The sequence below is a fragment of the Pinus tabuliformis genome, chromosome J, assembly GCF_031772625.1.
Source record: "Pinus tabuliformis cultivar Carrire ecotype Pingquan chromosome J, CPIR1, whole genome shotgun sequence".
Taxonomy (NCBI): domain Eukaryota; kingdom Viridiplantae; phylum Streptophyta; class Pinopsida; order Pinales; family Pinaceae; genus Pinus; species Pinus tabuliformis.
This window is the reverse complement of record NC_142295.1, coordinates 1223192079-1223212509: the sequence shown is the minus strand read 5'-3', so window position 1 is coordinate 1223212509 and position 20431 is coordinate 1223192079. Positions and strand designations below refer to the sequence as shown.

Below are 20431 nucleotides of genomic sequence, written 5' to 3'. Positions count from 1 at the left end.
TTGCAAATTTCGAAGGAAAGTATGAGGCTTTCCTCAGAGTCTCTACACTCAACATATCAATGAGAGGTCCAACAAGGAAGAGCGAGCAAGCAAACAAAGAGATGGATCACAAGGCTCCAAAGGATCTTGAGACAATTCCATTCTAATAACAAAAGACCCTCTTCCACCCTCATTTAGTTTGGTTAACACTCCCAGCTTGTGAATTTCATATTTTTTTAAAGAGGAGGTAACCCCAAGCCTTCCCCTCAAGTGTTACCCTTCCTCTAATGAATTTTAGTTGTCTATCCTAATTCTTTTGCATTATAGCTTAAAGCATCAAGAGATAGACTTAGCTCTAGCCAAACTAACTATAGAGAAATTTTGATTTCTAAACATTTCTAGTTTTTAATTGTTCTCTCTATCAATGTTGCCTTATTACAAAGCTCGATTTCCCATACAAACAAGCTATTTGTTGATTTGGGGTAACACCAGATGTGCTTTGGCCACAAAATTTGGTGGAGGTTGGGGCACATCAGATCTCCAATACCGAAAAAGAGTTTGCGCAGATTCTAAACAGATTAAGAGATATTAAAATAATCAATATTTTTAATGTAGTCCCTAAGTCTAAACTTAAGGAAAATAAAATATTAATGTGTATTAAGATGAATCTGTGTTAAAATGGTCCAAAAAACATGGATCAAACCAGATCTAATCTTAGTCGTTGATTAGGACTTAATCTCGGTCATTGATATGTCAACGGAAAAAGTATAATAGAAGGCTTGAGAGTCACTTGGAGAATATACCAAAGTGATCAGTCACTCTATTCTCTAGAGCGAGGTTTGCTAAGAGAGATAGAATTAGTGATTAGTAGATGCAGCTAAATGGCATTTGAGTACAGAGAGACAGAGATAGTGTCGAGAGAGCAGCGCAGTAGCCAAGAAGAGTGATGCAGAGCCAGCCAAGGCTCACGCAAGGCCACACAAAGGCAACCAAGAGCTGTGTAGAACCTCAGAGAGGCCAGTGTTGCTAATGAAGAAAATCAGAGCTGATGCAGAGGGCTGACGCATTGCATGCATGGGACAAAGGGGCTGACACAGTGTAGAGAGGTTGACGCGGGGTTTATGGGGCAGATTGTGCTAAGTAGCTGCCGGAAGGATTATCCAGGGTGTCAGCTAGAAGATTTTTCAGAAACTAAGAGATATTACTGTCAAAGAAATTCTTTGTTGGGCAAGCCAGTGTCGACACCCAAATTGTACTCTAATATTGCTTAATAAGAAAACCCTCAGATAGTTGCACCGGTTTTCCCACATTGAGTTTTTCCAGGGACATTAGTCCAAAATTAATGGTGTCATATGGTATGTTTGTTTATGTTTCTTTTAGTTGTTGATTTGTAATATGTTGAACATGCACTAGTGTTATTTTCAGTATTTACATTGTAAATAACTTGTTAAGGAAAATAACAAGTATGTAGAAATAAATCAGATAAAGTGCATGGAGGGTTTCTAACTAAGTAAACTTAGAAACCTCAACATTGAACTCCCAAAAAGAGGGGTGGCTCGATTTCCCTAGTGACATTCTATACTTTTTAAGTTTGCATATTTTGTAGCATTCATGGGAAATAGAAGGCTATGTTTAAACTAAATAACATTTCTTTTTTTTTCTTTAACTAATTTTGCACTTAGATTTTCCTTTTTAAGCTATTTATTTTCGCCCAATTTTTTATTGCAATTTCTTAGCAAATTGAATTGCAAACTTATAGATGTCATACGATTTTGAAGAAATTTCAAATCGATCATTAAATTTTGAATTTACTTCCAAAATATAATCCAACTTGTAGATTTCAATTTGATTTTCCAGTTTCAATATTTCATTTGTCTGATTTTTATAAATGTTTTCTTAAACATTTTTATTTATATCATGGATTTTCTTACTTCGTAGAACTTGAACATTTTTATTGTTTGCCTTTAATCTGCTTCAATAGAATTTCTTAACATCACTCAAAACTTTTTTGAATATTGATGCCTGTAAATTTCTAAAAATTAATATCATTCAAAAATAAAATAAAAAATGCTGACATGTTTATGAAAATATCTAATCCATCAAAATCACTCAGGATCACATCCTACCTAACCCACATAAACTTTTCAACATGACTAGATTTTTTAGATGCCTCCTCTTGACTACAAGTTTAATGTAACATGCTTGAATATTTAGAAATAAGAAATAGGTAATCATAATCTATTTGATATTAAAATGTGATACATGCAACCACGATATACTTGCTTGAATGTCAGAGATTGGTGCAGATGCAAAACTCGAAATACAAGGAAATTTATAATTATATTATTCTATATTTTCTGTTCAAAATAAAAAGACTTGATAAAGCTATCAAAATACGAAAAAAAATCGCTTACTCGTCATAAAAATATGCAGGTGGAATGTCACAAAAATGAAATTTAAGAATAAAACTTGACTTAGATCAGACCTTTTAATTCTATCTTTTTAGTTCAGAATATAAACATTTCTATTAGATTTATATTTAAATCAAGAAAGAAGGAAGAATATAAGTAAATTAAACTTAAAACAAACAAGAAATAAACGAAGAAAAAAAAAAATCTTATGACCCACCTCCTCATACAATTTGAAAGTGGGATGTTAGAAAAACGAAATCTAGCAATAATATACTTGCATGAATATCAGCATATGTTGGTCAAGGGATTGGTACGCATTTACATATAGACCACAGCTCCAGATCCGAAAGGAAGCGACATTCCTGAACAGCTCATCCTTATACCAATCCAAATGATCGAGTAAATAGAGAACAATAGTGACAGTAATTTGTCACAAAAGATTTAGATAATCAACGAGACAAGGAACATTAATAAATGGTAGATATATTCCTCGACACAACTCAGTTGTAAGCTCGCTTTTTGCTGATGTGAAGTACACCAACAATATTCTCAAGTGAATGTAAAAAGATTGCACCAGAGGGTGAAAGCATTTAAATGAAAGCAATTACTTTACACGGCTAGCCATGTTAATATGAACTTGCAAGTATGATGCTCTATTCACTATCAGATTCATTCCCGGAGTCCACATTTGTTGGACCACTTTTGTAATCGGCCATTGCTTCCTTGTACCTTTCCTTATCAGCCCTGGCCTTTGATTCGTAAGGAGCTTTCTCCTCAGCTGTAAAGTCATACAATATACATCACAGACAAGCATTCAACCACTAAAGAAGATAATAAATCAACCTCTAAATAGAAGCGTGGCCAATATAAAGATGAGAAATAGAAGAGACTAATCAAGAATGACAACTCCTAATTAAAAAGCAGTTCTAAATTCAGGTAGCTAGACATTTTGTGCTAAATTTCAACCGTGAATTGAATTTATGCACACCTGACATTTTTTTCCACCGTTCTCCAAGTGTTCTTCCCACATCAGTAAATGCCATTCCTGGATCACTCTTTTTCAGATTCTGCAAAAGAATTTCAATTAATTCTTGCTCGAGTATCTTTACTTTCCCAAGCCATGAAATCAGCCAGTTGATCTACTACCGTCCAAACTATGTTTAACCAGGGTAACCAAAATTTGCACTTTACAAGTTTTGCCGAATACTAGTTATAAGTTGACTTCATAATATCTGGCATGCATTTAAGTGCAATAAACCTCAAACACAAGTGAAAATTCAACTCACAAATTTGATAAATTCAAAGCACTCAACTATGAGATATCAAATTTCAGATCCTTGGATTTCGGTAAATACTGTCTAAATTGAGCATATGAAATATTTAAAATACAGAAGATGCTGCTAACAATGTGAAGCCAAAGAAACTGCTAAAAAGTGCTGACCATAGTGGCATATCTTTAACCATGACAAACAACTAAAACACTAGTCAATACAATAAATACAAAATGTATAAACACCCACCACAGAATAGATGAAACAAGCATAAAACGAAAATCTAACGATCTTAACATCCTCAAAATCCTCTACTCTTGTTATATATTAGCCTACAGAATTTTAAAATCTAAATAAAGATAACAAATGCCAAAACCAACCACCCCTGACATATGGAATGATACAATGATAACGCTGTTGGAGCAAACATGAGGATCACTCACCTCTCTTTCAACTTGAGAAAAGAACATAAATCCAGTCATGGCTTTCTTCGGCGCATTTGGATCCTTCTTCTTTCGCTGCTTCTTTCTCTTTCCTCCCTCTTCCTCGTCGTCCTTCTTCTTCTTCTTGGTCTCGGTTGCCTTGGGAGCCACCGCCTTTTTTTTCTTTACTTCTTTCTTTGCAGGCTTCCAAGGACAGAAAATCCATAAATGCATTTCAGATCTCCATTTATATTGATTGTGATCATCCACATAGTATTATTGTTTGAACACTTCATGGAATTTAAGTTTCTTAACATCAATTAGGTTTCTGATGTCGTATTTCCCTATTTTATTTTAGTATTATAAGGATGTATGTGCACATTAAAATCAGCAATTGATAGCAGAAAAGAGAGTTTCACTGCCCCTCTACTGGCAAAAGATTATGCTAAAGAATAATAACAAGTAGAGAAATATAAGAAATATGCAGCATACTTGCTTGACCTCTGCACTCTCACTTGCATCTGATCCCTCTTCTTCTGACTCATCTGTTGGAGATCCAGCATCATCGTTTTCTGCAACAAAGTCTTCATCCTGTAAACAAGCAAACAAGCCAAATGTATTGCCAGCAGGGCTTAATATAATATCCAAAATTAACTAAAGCTACAATAGATTATAAAGAAGCAAACATAATTTAGCCTGCCTCTTCATCGCTGTCTTCATCACCGGCTCCACCATCACGTAGATTTTTTATTCGCTCAAGATGTGGATCTACAGCTTCATCGTCAGAATTCTGAAGAGCCGCTGCAACTCCACCAATAGTTTCTGTAGCTCCTAAATTGATGATTTTTAAACCCTTGGTGCTGCATAGAAGGGTTTCAGGAGATTAGTCATCACAAGAATTTGTTCCTAAATGGATGATTTTCAAACCCTTAGTGCTGCATAGAAGGGTTTCAGGAGATTAGTCATCACAAGAATTTATTATCCTAAATTAATGATTTTCAAACGCTTTGAGCTGTATAGAAGGGTTTCAGGAGATTAGTCATCACAAGAATTTAGGCACTGGACTCTTGTTACAACTTCTACAGTTTGTTTAGCATTTAAAAAAAACAACAGAATGATGGTCATCAAATAATTTGCATAGCTGGAGACTATCTGTTATACGTTTTGGAAGGTTTTCTGGCATATTTTTCTGGCCAAATTTGTCCAGAATCGGACAGGGATTTGCTGAAATCACAAGTTTAAATTGTGAACTCTCTACAATCTGAGTACCCAGGGTTTTTCAGGGTGCTGAATTCATATATGCAGTCAAAAACCCAGTTTAAACAACAAAAATAAAGATTCGACCAAAAACAAATCACCTCATTCTGGTCAAAAACTCCAAAACATCTAAAACTTGCAGACGTCTAATAGTTAGAGAACCATTTGCATATTTGAAACTTCTTAGAAAAACATAGGATACAGGGTTGCGTACTTTATGAAGCTGAAAAGATTGTGATATTCATTCCGCTGAATATTTCGGAACTGATGCTCTTGCTCACTCTTCAGCTTTATAATAAGATCAAAATAGTGTGAAGACATACTACTTGTACCAGCAGCTCCATGTCTCTCAAACTCAAGATATTCAATCTAGAAAAAAAATGCAACAAAGAAAGTTAAATGTACATGTGATTACTCAGTATGGACTTTCTTGTCCTATGTTGTGAAAATTTTTATGTACATGACATGGTACGAGCTCTCTTTACACATGAATCTGCAAAGTTCAGATTGGTTACAATTAAATTATAAATCAACCCATTGAATTACCAAAGGTTTACCTCCTCGTGAAGAATAAGTGTCGGGGGTTTAGGCAAGAAGAAAAAGCTTTTTTCAAGAGGATATAACACTCCATCTTCAGCCTTGAGGGAAGCCCTAACAGCATAACCATCTTGACAACTACGGAATTTCCCAGGCCGTGTAACTTTGGCCCCTGAGAGACCACGTAATATCTGAATGAATACTTCATGTGAGAGACCCTGAAAACCAATACCACGCAAAGGACAATACAAAATATGAGTGAGCATCTAACAAGCCTGAATAACAGTCCAAAATAAAAGGTAAACTATAACGATGGGCATATGCACAGTGAAACAAGATTTAGAATATTTACTGCAACAAACATGTCAACATTCCAACCATGCACACCCTTCAGCTTTCAAGTTGCAATACTAAACAAGAAAGAATCAAATGCATATCACAAATATAAAGCAAGTTAAACAGATCTCTCTCTCACACATATTACATGGGAAACAGATTCGAACATCATGTTATAAAACTCGAGAGGGATTCAAATAAAAAAACTGATCAAAGAACCTGAAATAAACAAGGCTGTTTATGAAAGAGCTGACAGAATATTCCTACAATTGTATATAATAAATGATTAACATGAATTAATTTGAATGTATAAACTATAAAGTTACAATGAGTTTGGTGACCACATATGCATATGCACTGACTGGTCATGAGCTGAATGGATGTGTGCCATTATTATTATTATTATTGCCATTTCCATTATTATTATTATTATTATTATTTTGCCACCCCTTTAAAGAATGTTTCGTCCCCAAAGCATAGTAAATAGTAAATAGGACTCTCTAGCTAGGCATGCTTTCTTGGTGGCATCATTTTTGTGTGTCTGGTTCCAGAGATTTGGCTTGGTTCCTCTTTGAACCCTGGTCAGGTTCCTTTGCAGTGTGTGCATCATATTCGTAAGTGTGTCCTCGATAATATACTTTCTTTGCTTTCATTGTTGTGTTTTCGTCTATGTATCTTGCCCCTTTGTCTTTAGTTATAATGCACTTTCCTTGAAAGTAGAATTTTCAAACCCATATAACTTTGACATTGTACTTGCCAATTAAATTCCATGAACTTTTATTTTACTGGATCCTAAGTTTTATCAACCTTCCTGAGATGGAATGGAATATATTATGTCGTCAATGCTTGTATGTGGTCTTTTCGAGTAATAGTTTCTCTGAGACACTCCTTCATTTCTATTGTATGGTGTGCATGAAATTATTGGTGGCAACACTTTTGGCACTACTTAATTATCAATCTTCAGTATAAATTTTGATTTTATTGGACTGACTTACTCTTCCGGTAACCATTTATGTCCACATCTGTGACAGCTGTTTTCTTTCTTTATTAATCTTAACCATCGTCTTTTTTCCACATCTGTGACAACTATTTTCTTTCTTTATTAATGTTTTTTGTGACTTCTCACTCCTATCCATAATTTGCATGGTGCTACTTGCTTCATCTTCATAATGATTAACATCTGGTTGTGATTTGTCATTATTACCCATTTTAGTGGTGGCTTCTTTGTCGGGCTCACTTTATCTTAACTTTATATATCTAAAGTTAATATGTATTTACGAAACTGACTTATGATATAGGTTGACTTGTACAAAAGTCCAAAACAAAAAATTAAATACACACGCATTGTATGGAGGGTACGGATGTTTGTGTAGTAGTGATATTGTATGGACAACCGCGATTGAAGGCTGTGTACAGCCTGTACAACTTAATTGGCTGGGTATGAATTTATCCCATGAAATTAGCCAAGAGTTGGCCCTAACGCTAAATGGAATAAACAGTGCTGTTTATCAGAGTTGACAGGATTTGTGCTATTGTATATAGAATATTGAGTAATAAATAATGGAGTGGTCTTTAAGTGCAACTTTTGGAGTTTCCCGTGGATTTTTGGCAGGAATCTGGCGAAAAAAATTGCGGCCAAATCTTAATTTGGGTTGTTTAAAGTTTAAACTGGGTTTTTGACTGCATATATAGATTCAGCACCGTCAAAAACTCGTGGGGCACATTGATTGTGAAGAGTTCACTCATCAAACTTGTGATTTCAAAGAATCCCTGCTAGATTCTAGACAAATTAGATTGGAAAATAAACCGGAAAATTTTCCAAAAAGTCACACTTAAAGACTACTCTATAAATAATCAATACAAATTGACTTGAATTGATGACATTACAATGAACCTTGTGATGGTATACTTATATGCATTCACTAGTCGTGAGGTGAATGGATGTGTGACCCTTGACCTTTCATTAACTTAATGATTTATATTTATTATTAATATTATTATTTTTATTACAGAACCAAAGAATATAAACAACTAACAGAAAAAGTGATGTTACAATGAATCCTGTAATGGTATAATCGTATGCATTCACTGGTCATGAGGTGAATGGATGTGTGCTCCTGGACCTTTCATTAAACTAATGATTTATATTATTATTATTATGTTTTTACAGAACCATAGAAAATAAACTAACACAAAAAGTAAACGGCAATCTTTGTGAATGTAGGATTTTCTAACACCATATGAACATGGAAATAAATACACCATATGGTGAAGAGAATAACATTTGTTGTATGTTATTGATAATGTTGCAGTGATGCATCATAGGGTTAGCCCAAGATAGGCTACCCAAGTACACTGAATACATGAGCTACCCTCTCTCCTATCCCTCCATACATTATATCGTATATGGTAGTACCCTAAGACCTAGGAAATCAAACATGCACTACTTAGCGTACATGCAGTGTCACAATGCCCAGCACATGGACAAGGGGAACCCACATGTCAAACATGCATGGGACAACACTTCTAGAAATTGTGTGTTCCGTGCAGGTCCAGCACACAAGACACATGCCCTGCATGTCAAATATGTTGATGGGACATTTATTTTATATAATTTTTTAGTTCAACATAGTCACCAGCACATAAACAGAGAAACACAAGCAAACCAATCTCCAATCAAGCACATACAGTTCCAACACATCTATAAACTTATTGCTAGATGTTCTAAAGTATATTGGTTACACAGCGTAACCAGATATCGAACTATAATAAAAACATATTCCAATGAAAACTGTAATAGCACAATATAAGTGATTGCAATAAGACCCAAGAACAACTGGGGATAACGTAGATATACAGAATGCAATAACTAAAAACAAAAACAAACAGAAACAGATCGAGAGTTGACACTGCAAGTATTAAGCAAATTGATTAACCAACAACATATCAAGCCTATTCAACCATGGTTTACCCTAACATTTTATAATCATCAACGCCATAAAATCCATCACATAAAATCACCACACAATCTTTAAGTTGTGAAATCCAAGTAGGAAGAGGAAACCCACCACAAAGATGCACAAGCACTTTTCTCTGATAACCAATGGTACAATTTCCAGTCTTACAAAACCGATAATTATCATTGTTGCTCTATGATCACACAGGGAATAATATCATAACAAAAGTAGTGTGACCTAATCTTCTAGTGACAACCTCTACTTTTAGCCAAGGGTCACTTGACATGGTCAATTTTGATCATTATGTCAAGCACACCATCTAGTCAGCGCTCGATTTGATTAAATTTTAATTATATTCCATTCCCTAATACTTATGGACATTAATTAGACAAAGACAGGTGATCACACCCAACACTTCTATAATTTGAATCATTTTATATTTTTAAATTTTTAAATTTTTATTATTTAAGTTTTTTCATATGCGTATATTTGTTTAATAAAATTCATGTGTGTGTGTGTGTGTGTGTGTCCAAGTGTTAAGTGACTTACCCTAATATGGTTAACTCGTCTAAGACGATAACCATCTAACTAACCTTAATACCATCAAATACCATCATCAACATTAACGTTATGTTAACTTGTTAACATGTTAGATGGTCACTTCAATACATAACAGATTGACATTTATATTATTACACTGGAGCTCATTTTTTGCTACTCCAGCACCCCCTCTCAAACAAGAGCTATAATAATGCTCTTCAACAATTGAGTCTGCACACAGATTTTGAATTCGACTACCCAAAACCAGCTATTATGGGTTTCAGACTAGATAAACCCAAACCAACAATTATGGCCTTTAGACTAGATGATCCTAAACTATGTAGATTCAAGCAATTCTGTGCAATTTGACATGGAAATCAGAAAAAGGTTGACCTAACAAGGGAAGTATTCATTGTCTAATAATCTAATTTGAGGTACCACTCTAACGCCATAAACCTTGACCTGCCATTTGACCCAATACCATAATAAATGAATGCTTAACAAATCGTGTGACCATATTCTTAATGATTTACACATTTCAACTGTAATACTTTTCTACAATGATACTCCACATGACTTTCATGTGCCTTCTCTAGCTACAATAAGCCAAACTCTCCAACCGTAGCAATGCATAACCCTCCATCTTCAATTGAGAGAAGCATATATTCTCAGTATCTATGAACTTGGAGAAACTAAACTAAACCTCCAGTTAGTTTTCAAGATCCATCTGGTCATCATAAGGTTTAATGTCAACCTTAGCCTCGACTTTTGGCTGCCCTTCAATGTGCATGTGCACCAAACACTACTTCAAGTCATACCTTTTTTATCTCCCTTGGTAAATGTTCTCAACAGTGATACTCTTCAACATTGATGTTCCATGTGACCTTTTGTATGCCTCTCTAGCCACAATGTTGTGTGCCCACCAATGTGGAGAAAATAACAAATCCTGTCTATATTGATAACGTTGCAATAATATATCATAGCATCGACCTGATGTAGACTAGCCAAATAAATAGAATACATGTATTACTCTATTTCCTGAGTCTTATATCAACATACATCACATCATATATAGTATCTTGGGAAGGTAAGATGATATAACCACCTAACCTTAATACAATAATTATCATTCAGTTTAATATCATGTTCATATTAACGTGTTACATGTTCACTTTTATACATAACATAAAGCGTTGTTTGCTGCCCAAACAGTAAAACACAAATTGGGAATGTCAGAAAAATGTCTGTTTCTTACAACTGTATTTTTCTAGTCCCATTGACCTATTCTCATTCATGGAAATTAATCAAATTTATCTGATCTTGTGAAGCTTCTTTTAATGAAAAACAATATTCCTACATCATTCACAGCTGACAAATATGATAAATCAAGAAATTGGCAGACGATATAATCAAAAGACCAATGAACTTGTAGTCATATCCATACAATAAAACAACACCATAAATAAAGCTAGGCAGACAAAGTTTGCAAAAGGCCTGCCTTCCACTTGCATATCATTTCAATGTCAAACTTGAGTGACAGATATCTAAGAATGACAAAAAGTTACCTTATAGGATTGCTCGAGCCTGTCCTTGAATTTAGAATTTAAGAGTTCTTCACTTATTGACAGTTCACGCTCTGCTAATTCTTCTGTTGCAAACTGCACATAAATGGGTGGAAATAAGAAATGCATAGCATGCAGTTGTACTGATATCATAAATCCACATTAAGAAACATGGCATTCAAAGACCAAAAGAAGATGAATAAAAACTTGATGAAGCCTGAATTACCTGCAAGACAATATGTGGATAAAATGTTTGACCTTTGCGAATTGGTGGATCCAGAGATATGACAACAAACGTATGGGGTTGATTTGACTGCAAGAAATGAAAATAATAATATAAATTAAAGCAGGAGAGCTAACTGCACATTATTCCAACAAAATGCAATTCTAGGTATAGCAAAACTTACGGACAATGACAGAAACAACCCTTACAAAACTGCACATACCCTTGGTAGAAGAAAAAGACGAACCACACTACTATATTGAATTTTAAAATCATTAGCTTGTCCTTGAAGTCTTAAGAACGAAAGATGGAGCTCAACTGTGTAGCGACCCCTGCAATCAAGAATTAGAACCCGTGAGTGAACAATGTTTCCCTGTGGTTGTTTCTTTCTAAATAGAAGAGATTTTAAAAATTTAGATTAGTTCCTAATTTTGGTACTAGATGCTTTTGGTCAAAAATCTTATGAACCCAGAGAGTAACAAGGAAGAAATCGAGTCTAACACACCCGTGAGTGAACAATGTTTCCCTGTGATTGCTTCTTTGAGAATAGAAGAGCTTTTTTTTAAATTAATTGCTTCCTAATTTTGGTACTAGATGTTTCCCTGTGGTTGTTTATTTCTAAATAGAAGAGATTTTAAAAACTTTAGATTAGTTCCTAATTTTGGTACTAGATGCTTTTGGTCAAAAATCTTATGAACCCAGAGAGTAACAAGGAAGAAATCGAGTCTAACACACCCGTGAGTGAACAATGTTTCCCTGTGATTGCTTCTTTGAGAATAGAAGAGCTTTTTTTTAAATTAATTGCTTCCTAATTTTGGTACTAGATGCTTTTGGTCAAACAGCTTATGAACCCAGAGAGTAACAAGGAAGAAATCCAGTCTAACACACCTTGGAGTAAGTACAGCAACATCTTCAAACACAACAACTGATTCACCAGATGGCCCCACCCCAACATCGGCCATTTGCATGATTTTATCTCGAAGAATCTGAGAAGTGAAGCAAAGAAATTAGTAATTTCTACTACCAGAAACATGAAAGATTATTTTTAATAGAGGTCACTGAGAGTCAGTCATGTTCTACTGAGAATGTCCCAAAGCCTTACTTGTGCTGGAGGTCGGTTTTCATCCCCAGTAAATGTCGTATTTGTATTTGGTATGTGGAAACTCAGCTCTATTAATGAATCCTTCTGCAGTTTAAAAAAGTGCCACATGCCTTCATCAAATAATTCTCAACAGAACAAAAATGAAGTTTGCCAATGCACTCTAATGTCAAGATGATAAAACAAGCTAACACCTTCAGCAAAATAACAAAGGATTAAGCATTTATAGTTATGAATTGCTGCTTGCACAATTAGAGTTTACTATTGCTCTCAAACCTAACAATTTTCCAGAATGGAACCATTTTATAGTTTTTATTAATTGCATAATCTCTATCATTGACATTTGGACCTTTTTTGTGTAGTTAAATTTCATAGGATAATTGTCCACGGCCCAGTCAGTAATCAATCATCATAATAGTTGACCTGGAGTAAAACATCCAATCAATAGAAGGTAGAGTAATTAACTCCCATCTCGATAAAGGAGTCAGGACAAGACGGAAAACACAAGGAAAGTTTGACAAAGTCCAAAGGAAGGAAAAACAGAGGGCTGCAAAGGGAATCCTGAAATAGAAGGCTGTGGGGGATTTTAGGGAGCTATTGAAGCAAGTTTCAAGCAATATACATGGAGTGTACAGCAGAAGATTCGAAATATCAGGCTCGAGTGGCAGCTTTAATAGCAGGACTCAAGTTCTGTCATAAAAAGGGACTAGTTGTGGAGAAGGATTTACCAGTGATCATCCATATGATGCAAGGGAAAACAGAGCCTCAAACTTTGAAAGGGAAAGCAGAGATTCAAATTTGAAAATTAGAGTATCAATCAAACTGGTTGAATGAGATCAGCTCGGCATTATGGAGCACTGAATTCTGTAAGTAAGAAGAAACACTAATGAAGTTGCAGATCCAGTTGCTAATCAGGTGATAAATTTGAAGGATCCAAGGATCCTGGAAACTTCGAGAATAAGCGAGGGACCAGGCTGGGAAGAGACCTTGAATCAGACTCTTGTTGGTATTCTTAACCCAAATCAATCATCCAATTTGAGACGTGATAACCAAAAAAGCAGAACGAGTATTAAAAGGAACCAAAGGGGAGAGAGTAAAGGGAATATTACTCAAGCCTAAGGAAATTTGATTATGGTTATGAACATTGGATTATATTCATCAAGCTAAACTTTGGTGGGCTTAACAATAAAGTCCAAGCCATTATTGCTTTCAACTACTGCTACTAACTCTCTCTAATGCATTAGCTCTTCCTTGCCATTGGTAAGGTTACAAGGGAAGATGGAGCTCATTTGTTCTGCCTTACCTACATTTGGAGGATTTTAACTTTCTTAAATCTGATCAGCAGAAGAATGGCAGACGCAAATCAAAATAAGAAAAATTGTGGAACAAGAAGGAAGACGTCACTCTCAGGGAGCCAATACAGAAAAAATCAGCATTTGACTTTGTAGGATCTCCATTAATTGAGTATAGACAGGCATCCTCAGGATGCATCTGACAAAGGTCTCCAGTGGTGCAAGGAAACAATGTAACTGACGGAAATTAGGGAATCATTGACATGGACAGACCCCGTGACTCACAGGCGACAAGGAAGATATTTCTTACTGCTGCCCAATATAACCAATAGGTCTTTACGTCTGTTGTATGTGGGGGAGACTGATCCAAATAATGAAGTATGAAATGGATCCGAAGAGGAGGATTAAGGATAGTCCGGACTCTGGAGGAGATTAAAAGCATTCTCACAGTTTCTGAGATGTCGAGTCAGAAGCTGAAGGAGTCCTGGCAACAGGATTTCTGATTTACAGACCTTAATGATTTTTGCAAGACAAATCTGAATAAGCCAGACCCAGCAGCAAGTCAACTTTGACGTGTTGGAAGACTCAGCAGAACAGACAACGCTTGAAAATTATTGAAGAATGAAATGCTGGGAATTGACCCTTCAATCACTTTAGATGATTCAGATGCAAGTTCACGAGGTGAAGAACAAGGCAACTACAAGAAAGGCTGATAAGTTCCCTTTCTTGCTGTTATTAGTTTTTCAAATAGCTTTAATCAGGAAGAAAAAGAGATTGTCTGTCAGTACATCAAAATTTTGGAATCTATCATCTGAATTTTGACTTCAGGGGGGAGGCATTTTAGACTCTGTGACTTAATATAATTTCTCTTTACTAACAAAAATAGAAGGATACAAGCAAATTTATTGCTCTGGATAAATATACAGGGATATGGGAATATCCTAGATTCTTCAGCTTCTAACTGAGCAAGAAATCCAAATAATCAATATATCACACCCCACCATCACTTGAGTCTAGATAAACCTTTCCAAGAGAATATGAGATTCAGAATGATTCATCCTAAAGAATTACAATTCCAAAAGACCCAGAAGTACATTCAACTGGGTAAGTCAGATTCTAAGCGAAGGAAGAAGTATCTTCAGTCAACCTAAAAATAGAAAGGGGTTTGCCAGGGTGTTAGTAGTAGGACCTTAATTTCCCCAGGCAAGTGGCATAGAATTTCAAGGAAGTGTAGCATTTCACTCCCATCATTACCACACTATACATGAATGACAGAACCATGAATGTAAAGGTATACAAACTATTATCTGCACAGTATACAAGATCTATGCAAAATTTTGTTCCAAAACAACTCTTCCACCAACCTTAATCTAATTTGGGGATATTGCTTCTTGCTTAATCTGATATTTCACCATTTGAGCAATTACTCACCTCATTGGCTCCAGTAGTGTCATCCACATGAAATTCCAGGAGGACATCATTTCTACCTTGAAGCTGTGCTTGTGACACATCCGCTAAAGATACTTCAAAAGCCTGCTTTGAACCCACCAAAAATGATAACATATTTCCTGCAACATAATACAAAATTCAAATATCAGCCCACAAACCTTTTCAGTTCCCTAAAGACATAACTAAGCTTAATAGAAAAGCACCCATAAAGCTACCTCAAGGAAAAAATGACCAGGAAAATAGGTCAGCTGAAAATGAAATTTCAGAGTTTGATTTCTTTATTAACTAAAATCTTACAGAACATGCCTTTGTCATGCACCCCACACAAAGAAAAGAATCTTCTTCCACCACTCAATGAAGTGTTTTAGATTTAATGCACAAAATATATGGGTAGTAGAATAGATGAGTCACATCATACAATGTGATAGATCAATTTATATTTAGGTAGAATTAGGTTGGTTCATGATACCCTAAGTCACACGGTTCAGGTTCGGTAACAATTAAGCTTGATTCGGGTTCAAATTTTCCAATAACATTTAGCTTTAGGATCAGCTATATAGATTTTTCATATATATATATATATATATATATATATAGATGAGAATGGAATATAACATAAAAGAACAAGAAATAAGCATCAATGCACACATGTGAGTAGGAATCTTGATTAATAAATAAAAATATATATAAATAAAAGCGAGATGGAAAGGGCACACGCATGCCTCATGTTGACTACACGTGTCAACAGTCCAAGAAGCAGAGTACAAAGCAGTGGATCAAAAAAATTCAGTCATGTCATCATTGTAATCCCAAATTATGCCTTTCTAATGTAAAAATGATTCTAGTATGGCTATTAAGTCATGTAACAACATCTAGGTAAGCCTATGATTTTTGTCAAAGGGTTTCATCTTAGGGAGTTTTTTTACCTCCCGAATTGTGTGTGTTTGTAAACACGGATAATTGGCAGAGTTTTTCTCCCATATATACCCCAAAGCTAGGGTGAAATTCATTGATGACGCCTTAGATAAGTCCTATTGTTTATCAAGTCTGTATTTTTTCATACTAGATCATGTGTCTTGTCGCAGATTTTGGTTGAGTCTCAAGAGTCTATGTCTATGTGTAGGCTAAGGGTTGAATTTGTAATATTTGATGTAAAAGTGTATTTAGAAATATTTTTGGTGAATGGTTCCTAATAATTAGACACCATTACCAAAAAAAAAAAAAATTAGATATACTTAGATGGTGGAAAAATAATTAATCCCCTCTTGAATCATTTTAACTTTAATTTCTGGCAAAAATTTAAAAATAAAAGTAAGCCATAAATTATCCAAAAAATAAAATGAAGGGAAAATTAATTACCCTCCAAGTGGAAAATAATCAAAAATTCGTGGGTCCAGAAAAAAAAAAAATTTTATGAGATCCTCCAGCAAAGGAAAAGTCAATTATTTGAGAAAATTAATGTCTTTGGACCATGGTGGTTGAGTCAAGGATCAATTTTCAAGGAAAAAAGCTTGGAAAAAATATTTTTTGGACCATGATCAAGGCCTTCATCAACAAATACGATTTTTGTCAAGATCAAGGGACAGAATTTGATTTTGGCATGGATCAAGAAGCTACTAGCCGTTTTTCTCCGAGATCAAGTCAAACTGGCTGTTATTTCCACTTGGAGGAGTTATTCCCTCTCATTTTTCTATATAAGGAAGCTCTCAAGCTCCTCTGATCATCATGATCTAACTACATCGAAATCTTCTGTACTAAGCTAAGCTTTGCTGGAATTTTGCATTAATAAAGACTTTGGGGTTCAATTCAAGGTGTTTTTGTCTCGCTGATCTGTGGTATGTGCTGGTATTTCTTGCGCTTCATGCTTTAATTTCGGAATATATTGAGTATTGTTGTTTCAATAGCTAGTAGTAGGAGCATCTATTGGTACAGGTATCTTGCCTTAGGTGTTGGATCTTGGAAACATATTTACTACTCACTTGATCTACCAGGTATCTCTAGATCTTGAGCATTCTAAGTGTGGATCAAAGTCCCTTTGAAACTAACAATCAATCTTTTGAGTTGAATAGAGATTTACAGTAGCCCTTGGAGATCCCAAGTACACAGACTGAGGGAAGAAATCGATCTTGTTTGGCTTCAAGTTTAAATCTAACGATTTATTTTAAAGGGTTTGGCCTGTAAAATTAAATTCAAAATTATTTCTTCACAATCTACTTGGGTTAATAACGTTTTATTTGCTTAATAGAGCTAATTTCCTCTTGTAAATCATTGTAAATATTTTGTAAATTACTACTAATATTTGTAAATTATTTTTATCACTTGTAAACACAAATTTTGGATTTTTATTTGAAAAATTTCTAGATCTTATGTATTGGGCTCTATTTATTTATCTTGCAGACACTTGATCTCAAAATAATTTCAAAGGCAAATCTGAAGCAGAAGTGTCTAGCCATTATTCAGCCTAAATTATTGGGGTTTCAGGGTTAGCATCAGCCTTAGGAGGAGTTGTCCAGCTTTTTTGAGAAGTGTGTTGGGCTTGTGGGGGTAGATCTAGGGTCTGGAGACCAAGATCTACAAGACCCAAGTCCCCCAATTTTGGATGTTGGGCCCATAAGAGGAAGCCGCTAACCTTAGAGGGCTTTACTGCTGCTGCAACTGGGGTTTTTATTGAGCAAATATTTTCTGAAGTTGTTTTGCAGGTGGAATCTCAAGATTGAAGTCATTTTTGGGCATTTTTCAATGTTTTAAGGCTAATTTGGCCTAGCCGCAAGGGTTAGAGGCCATTTCTGGCCTAGCCGCAGGGATTTGTGGGTTAAAAGCCCTAGCCGCTGCCATTCTTCAGCCTTTCCAAAAGGGTCACTGCCCTAATTAGGCCTCTAGGCCTAGGTTGCAATCCTAGAGGGCCTCAATTTCAATTTTTACAGGTGATTTCAAGGCTAATACTTTGTTTTGCAGGCCTACAATGAATTTTGGCAAGGGTTTGTAGTGGTTTTCCATCATTTTGTCAATTTGTGAGCTAATCTTGGTTTTGCAAGCTTATTATCCATCGAGTAAGGGTTTCAAGGGCCAAAATTTGGTTTGATTCATCATTCTAGCCCTTGGAGGCCTAACCGCTAGCCTCAAAGCCACTTTTGTACCTGACCGCAAGGGTTTCTAGGCCTTCTAAGCCTGGTCACATCCCTAAAGGGCCTCTAATCCCTAGCTATTTGCATAATTTATCATTTGAATTATTTTTAGGGCTAATTCCTTGTGTTTCCAGGTGTATTGCACTTGTTGAAATCCTTACATCACCATTTTGAAGTCATTTTCCCTAGCCGCTAGCCTAGGAGGCTCATCTTGTCTTGGTCATGGGGTTTGGTTGTCTTCTTCCCTGGTTACAAACTAACAATTGGTGGTCGTAAGTATTCGAAATCATTGACAATACTCTTCATTTTGTGCCCTAAGCTTGCCTCAACTTGGAAAACTTGCTATTGAAGGCATGCCACTAAGCCTTGACGGTTTGCTCCCCTTAACTCTCTCTTTTATTAACTGTCATAAGCAATCAGATCTGAATACTAAGATTTCAGTGGCATATAAATCAAAACATAAGCCTAAGTAACCCTATAATAAGCTAATAGCTCATGTAAGACATCACACTTTGATTATAAGGGTTTAATGCATCATTCTAGTTGATTTATGTTGGTTTTCCTATACATTTCTGAGGTCTGATAGATATTGAAGAATTCTGATCTGAGTTTGTAAAGGTCTGATATAATTACTACAACAGAGTTATTGTTGGCATCTTGCTCTTAAAAATTCATTTAAGTCAGTCTAATACACTAAAGAATCATCATCTTGATTAAAGGGCTAAGCAAACATTAAATTGGTTGAGTTATAGGAAGAATTTGGGACTGATCTAACATTTATAGCTTGCTGGTCTGATTTGCTCAAGTCTGGTGCATTTTTGAAGGGATAGCATTGTAAGAAATCTATCAGTGAATTGGTCATACAAGTCTTGCCTTGGCTTTCCTCTTGCATCTTTGTACCATTGGATCATTGCATTGTGTATCTAGCATTCATTTTTTAATCACTGTTAGTAATCTCATTTTGAGTTTGTTTCTATTGTCATCTAATGTGCTTCATTGGCTTATGATCTAAGTGGTAACTTGCTATTGGGCCTAATCATTGAATAATATTGCTAATCATAAGATAAGATCTTGTTGACATAATTGATAAGCTCTAGTAATTGGAATTGCTAATTTCATTTCATTTGAATTGCTAGCATTGTCTCATTGTGTCATTAAGTGCTCTAATTTGTTCTTGTGATCATAAGTGAAATTAACTAGGGCAATAACAAGTTCTAATAATCTTTGGCTAATTGTGTTATCACTTGTGTTTCACTAGAATTGCTTATCTTGCTCCATTTGAGATAGATAGTCTTTAAGTGCTTCATCCAATTTCTTTTATATTGAAGTACTTAACTCACTTAATAATCTCATTGAAGCATTCACTCATATCTTGCATTTCATTCTAGAACTAGAAGTGCATTTATAAAATATACCTCCAAGCATAAGCTTGGTTGTAAGAAGATAGGACCCTCTTCAAGCAATTTGAGGACTCTAGGCCCTCATTCGCAATTAACATAGATGATCTTGCAGTTCTATTGCGGGCAATCCCTTGTAGGAACAGAGACACTTAGGTGGTTAGAACTCCATGGGAGGGGTATCGTTAATGAGGCCTTAGCCTCCTTCCTTTGGAATTCTCTCTACAACTTGCATTCAAGACTAGTTCCAAAATATTTGAGAAGAGGGATAAATCTAGATTAGGCATATAAAAAAAAATAACCAAGAGCTTGCATCTCACATAGATCTAGGTCTTGCACTTCATATAGGATAGAATTTTCATACTGCAGCGATTGTTCATACAGTTACTTAGTAATCTAATTCTAATTGTGCAAGTAATCAATTTTAAAGGCACTAATCTCTAACTAATAATCTTAATAAATATAATCAAGTGGTTCTTAATAATCATACTTGCCTATTAATTTCCACCAAGATGCTAGACCATTCAGTTGTCCCCTTTACTTGTTAGTTTCCAACGAGTAGTTCATCTCTTCA

General features: G+C 35.3%; 1 protein-coding gene across 1 annotated transcript in view; it reads right to left on the bottom strand.

Moving 5' to 3' along the window:
- Positions 1-2632: 2632 nt before the first annotated feature.
- LOC149231539 (FACT complex subunit SSRP1-like) overlaps positions 2633-20431 on the bottom strand; it is an 88589-nt gene continuing 70790 nt past the window's right edge. Inside the window, exons 4-16 of the mRNA XM_089379219.1 lie at positions 15318-15454; positions 12598-12681; positions 12384-12481; positions 11719-11827; positions 11499-11585; positions 11276-11368; positions 5898-6095; positions 5555-5709; positions 4784-4943; positions 4576-4674; positions 4105-4287; positions 3379-3457; positions 2633-3168 (exon numbers count right to left, since the gene is read on the bottom strand). Coding sequence (XP_089235345.1) covers positions 3044-3168; positions 3379-3457; positions 4105-4287; positions 4576-4674; positions 4784-4943; positions 5555-5709; positions 5898-6095; positions 11276-11368; positions 11499-11585; positions 11719-11827; positions 12384-12481; positions 12598-12681; positions 15318-15454 — 1607 coding nt within the window. The 3' untranslated portion in view covers positions 2633-3043. The remainder of the gene's footprint in view (positions 3169-3378; positions 3458-4104; positions 4288-4575; positions 4675-4783; positions 4944-5554; positions 5710-5897; positions 6096-11275; positions 11369-11498; positions 11586-11718; positions 11828-12383; positions 12482-12597; positions 12682-15317; positions 15455-20431) is intronic.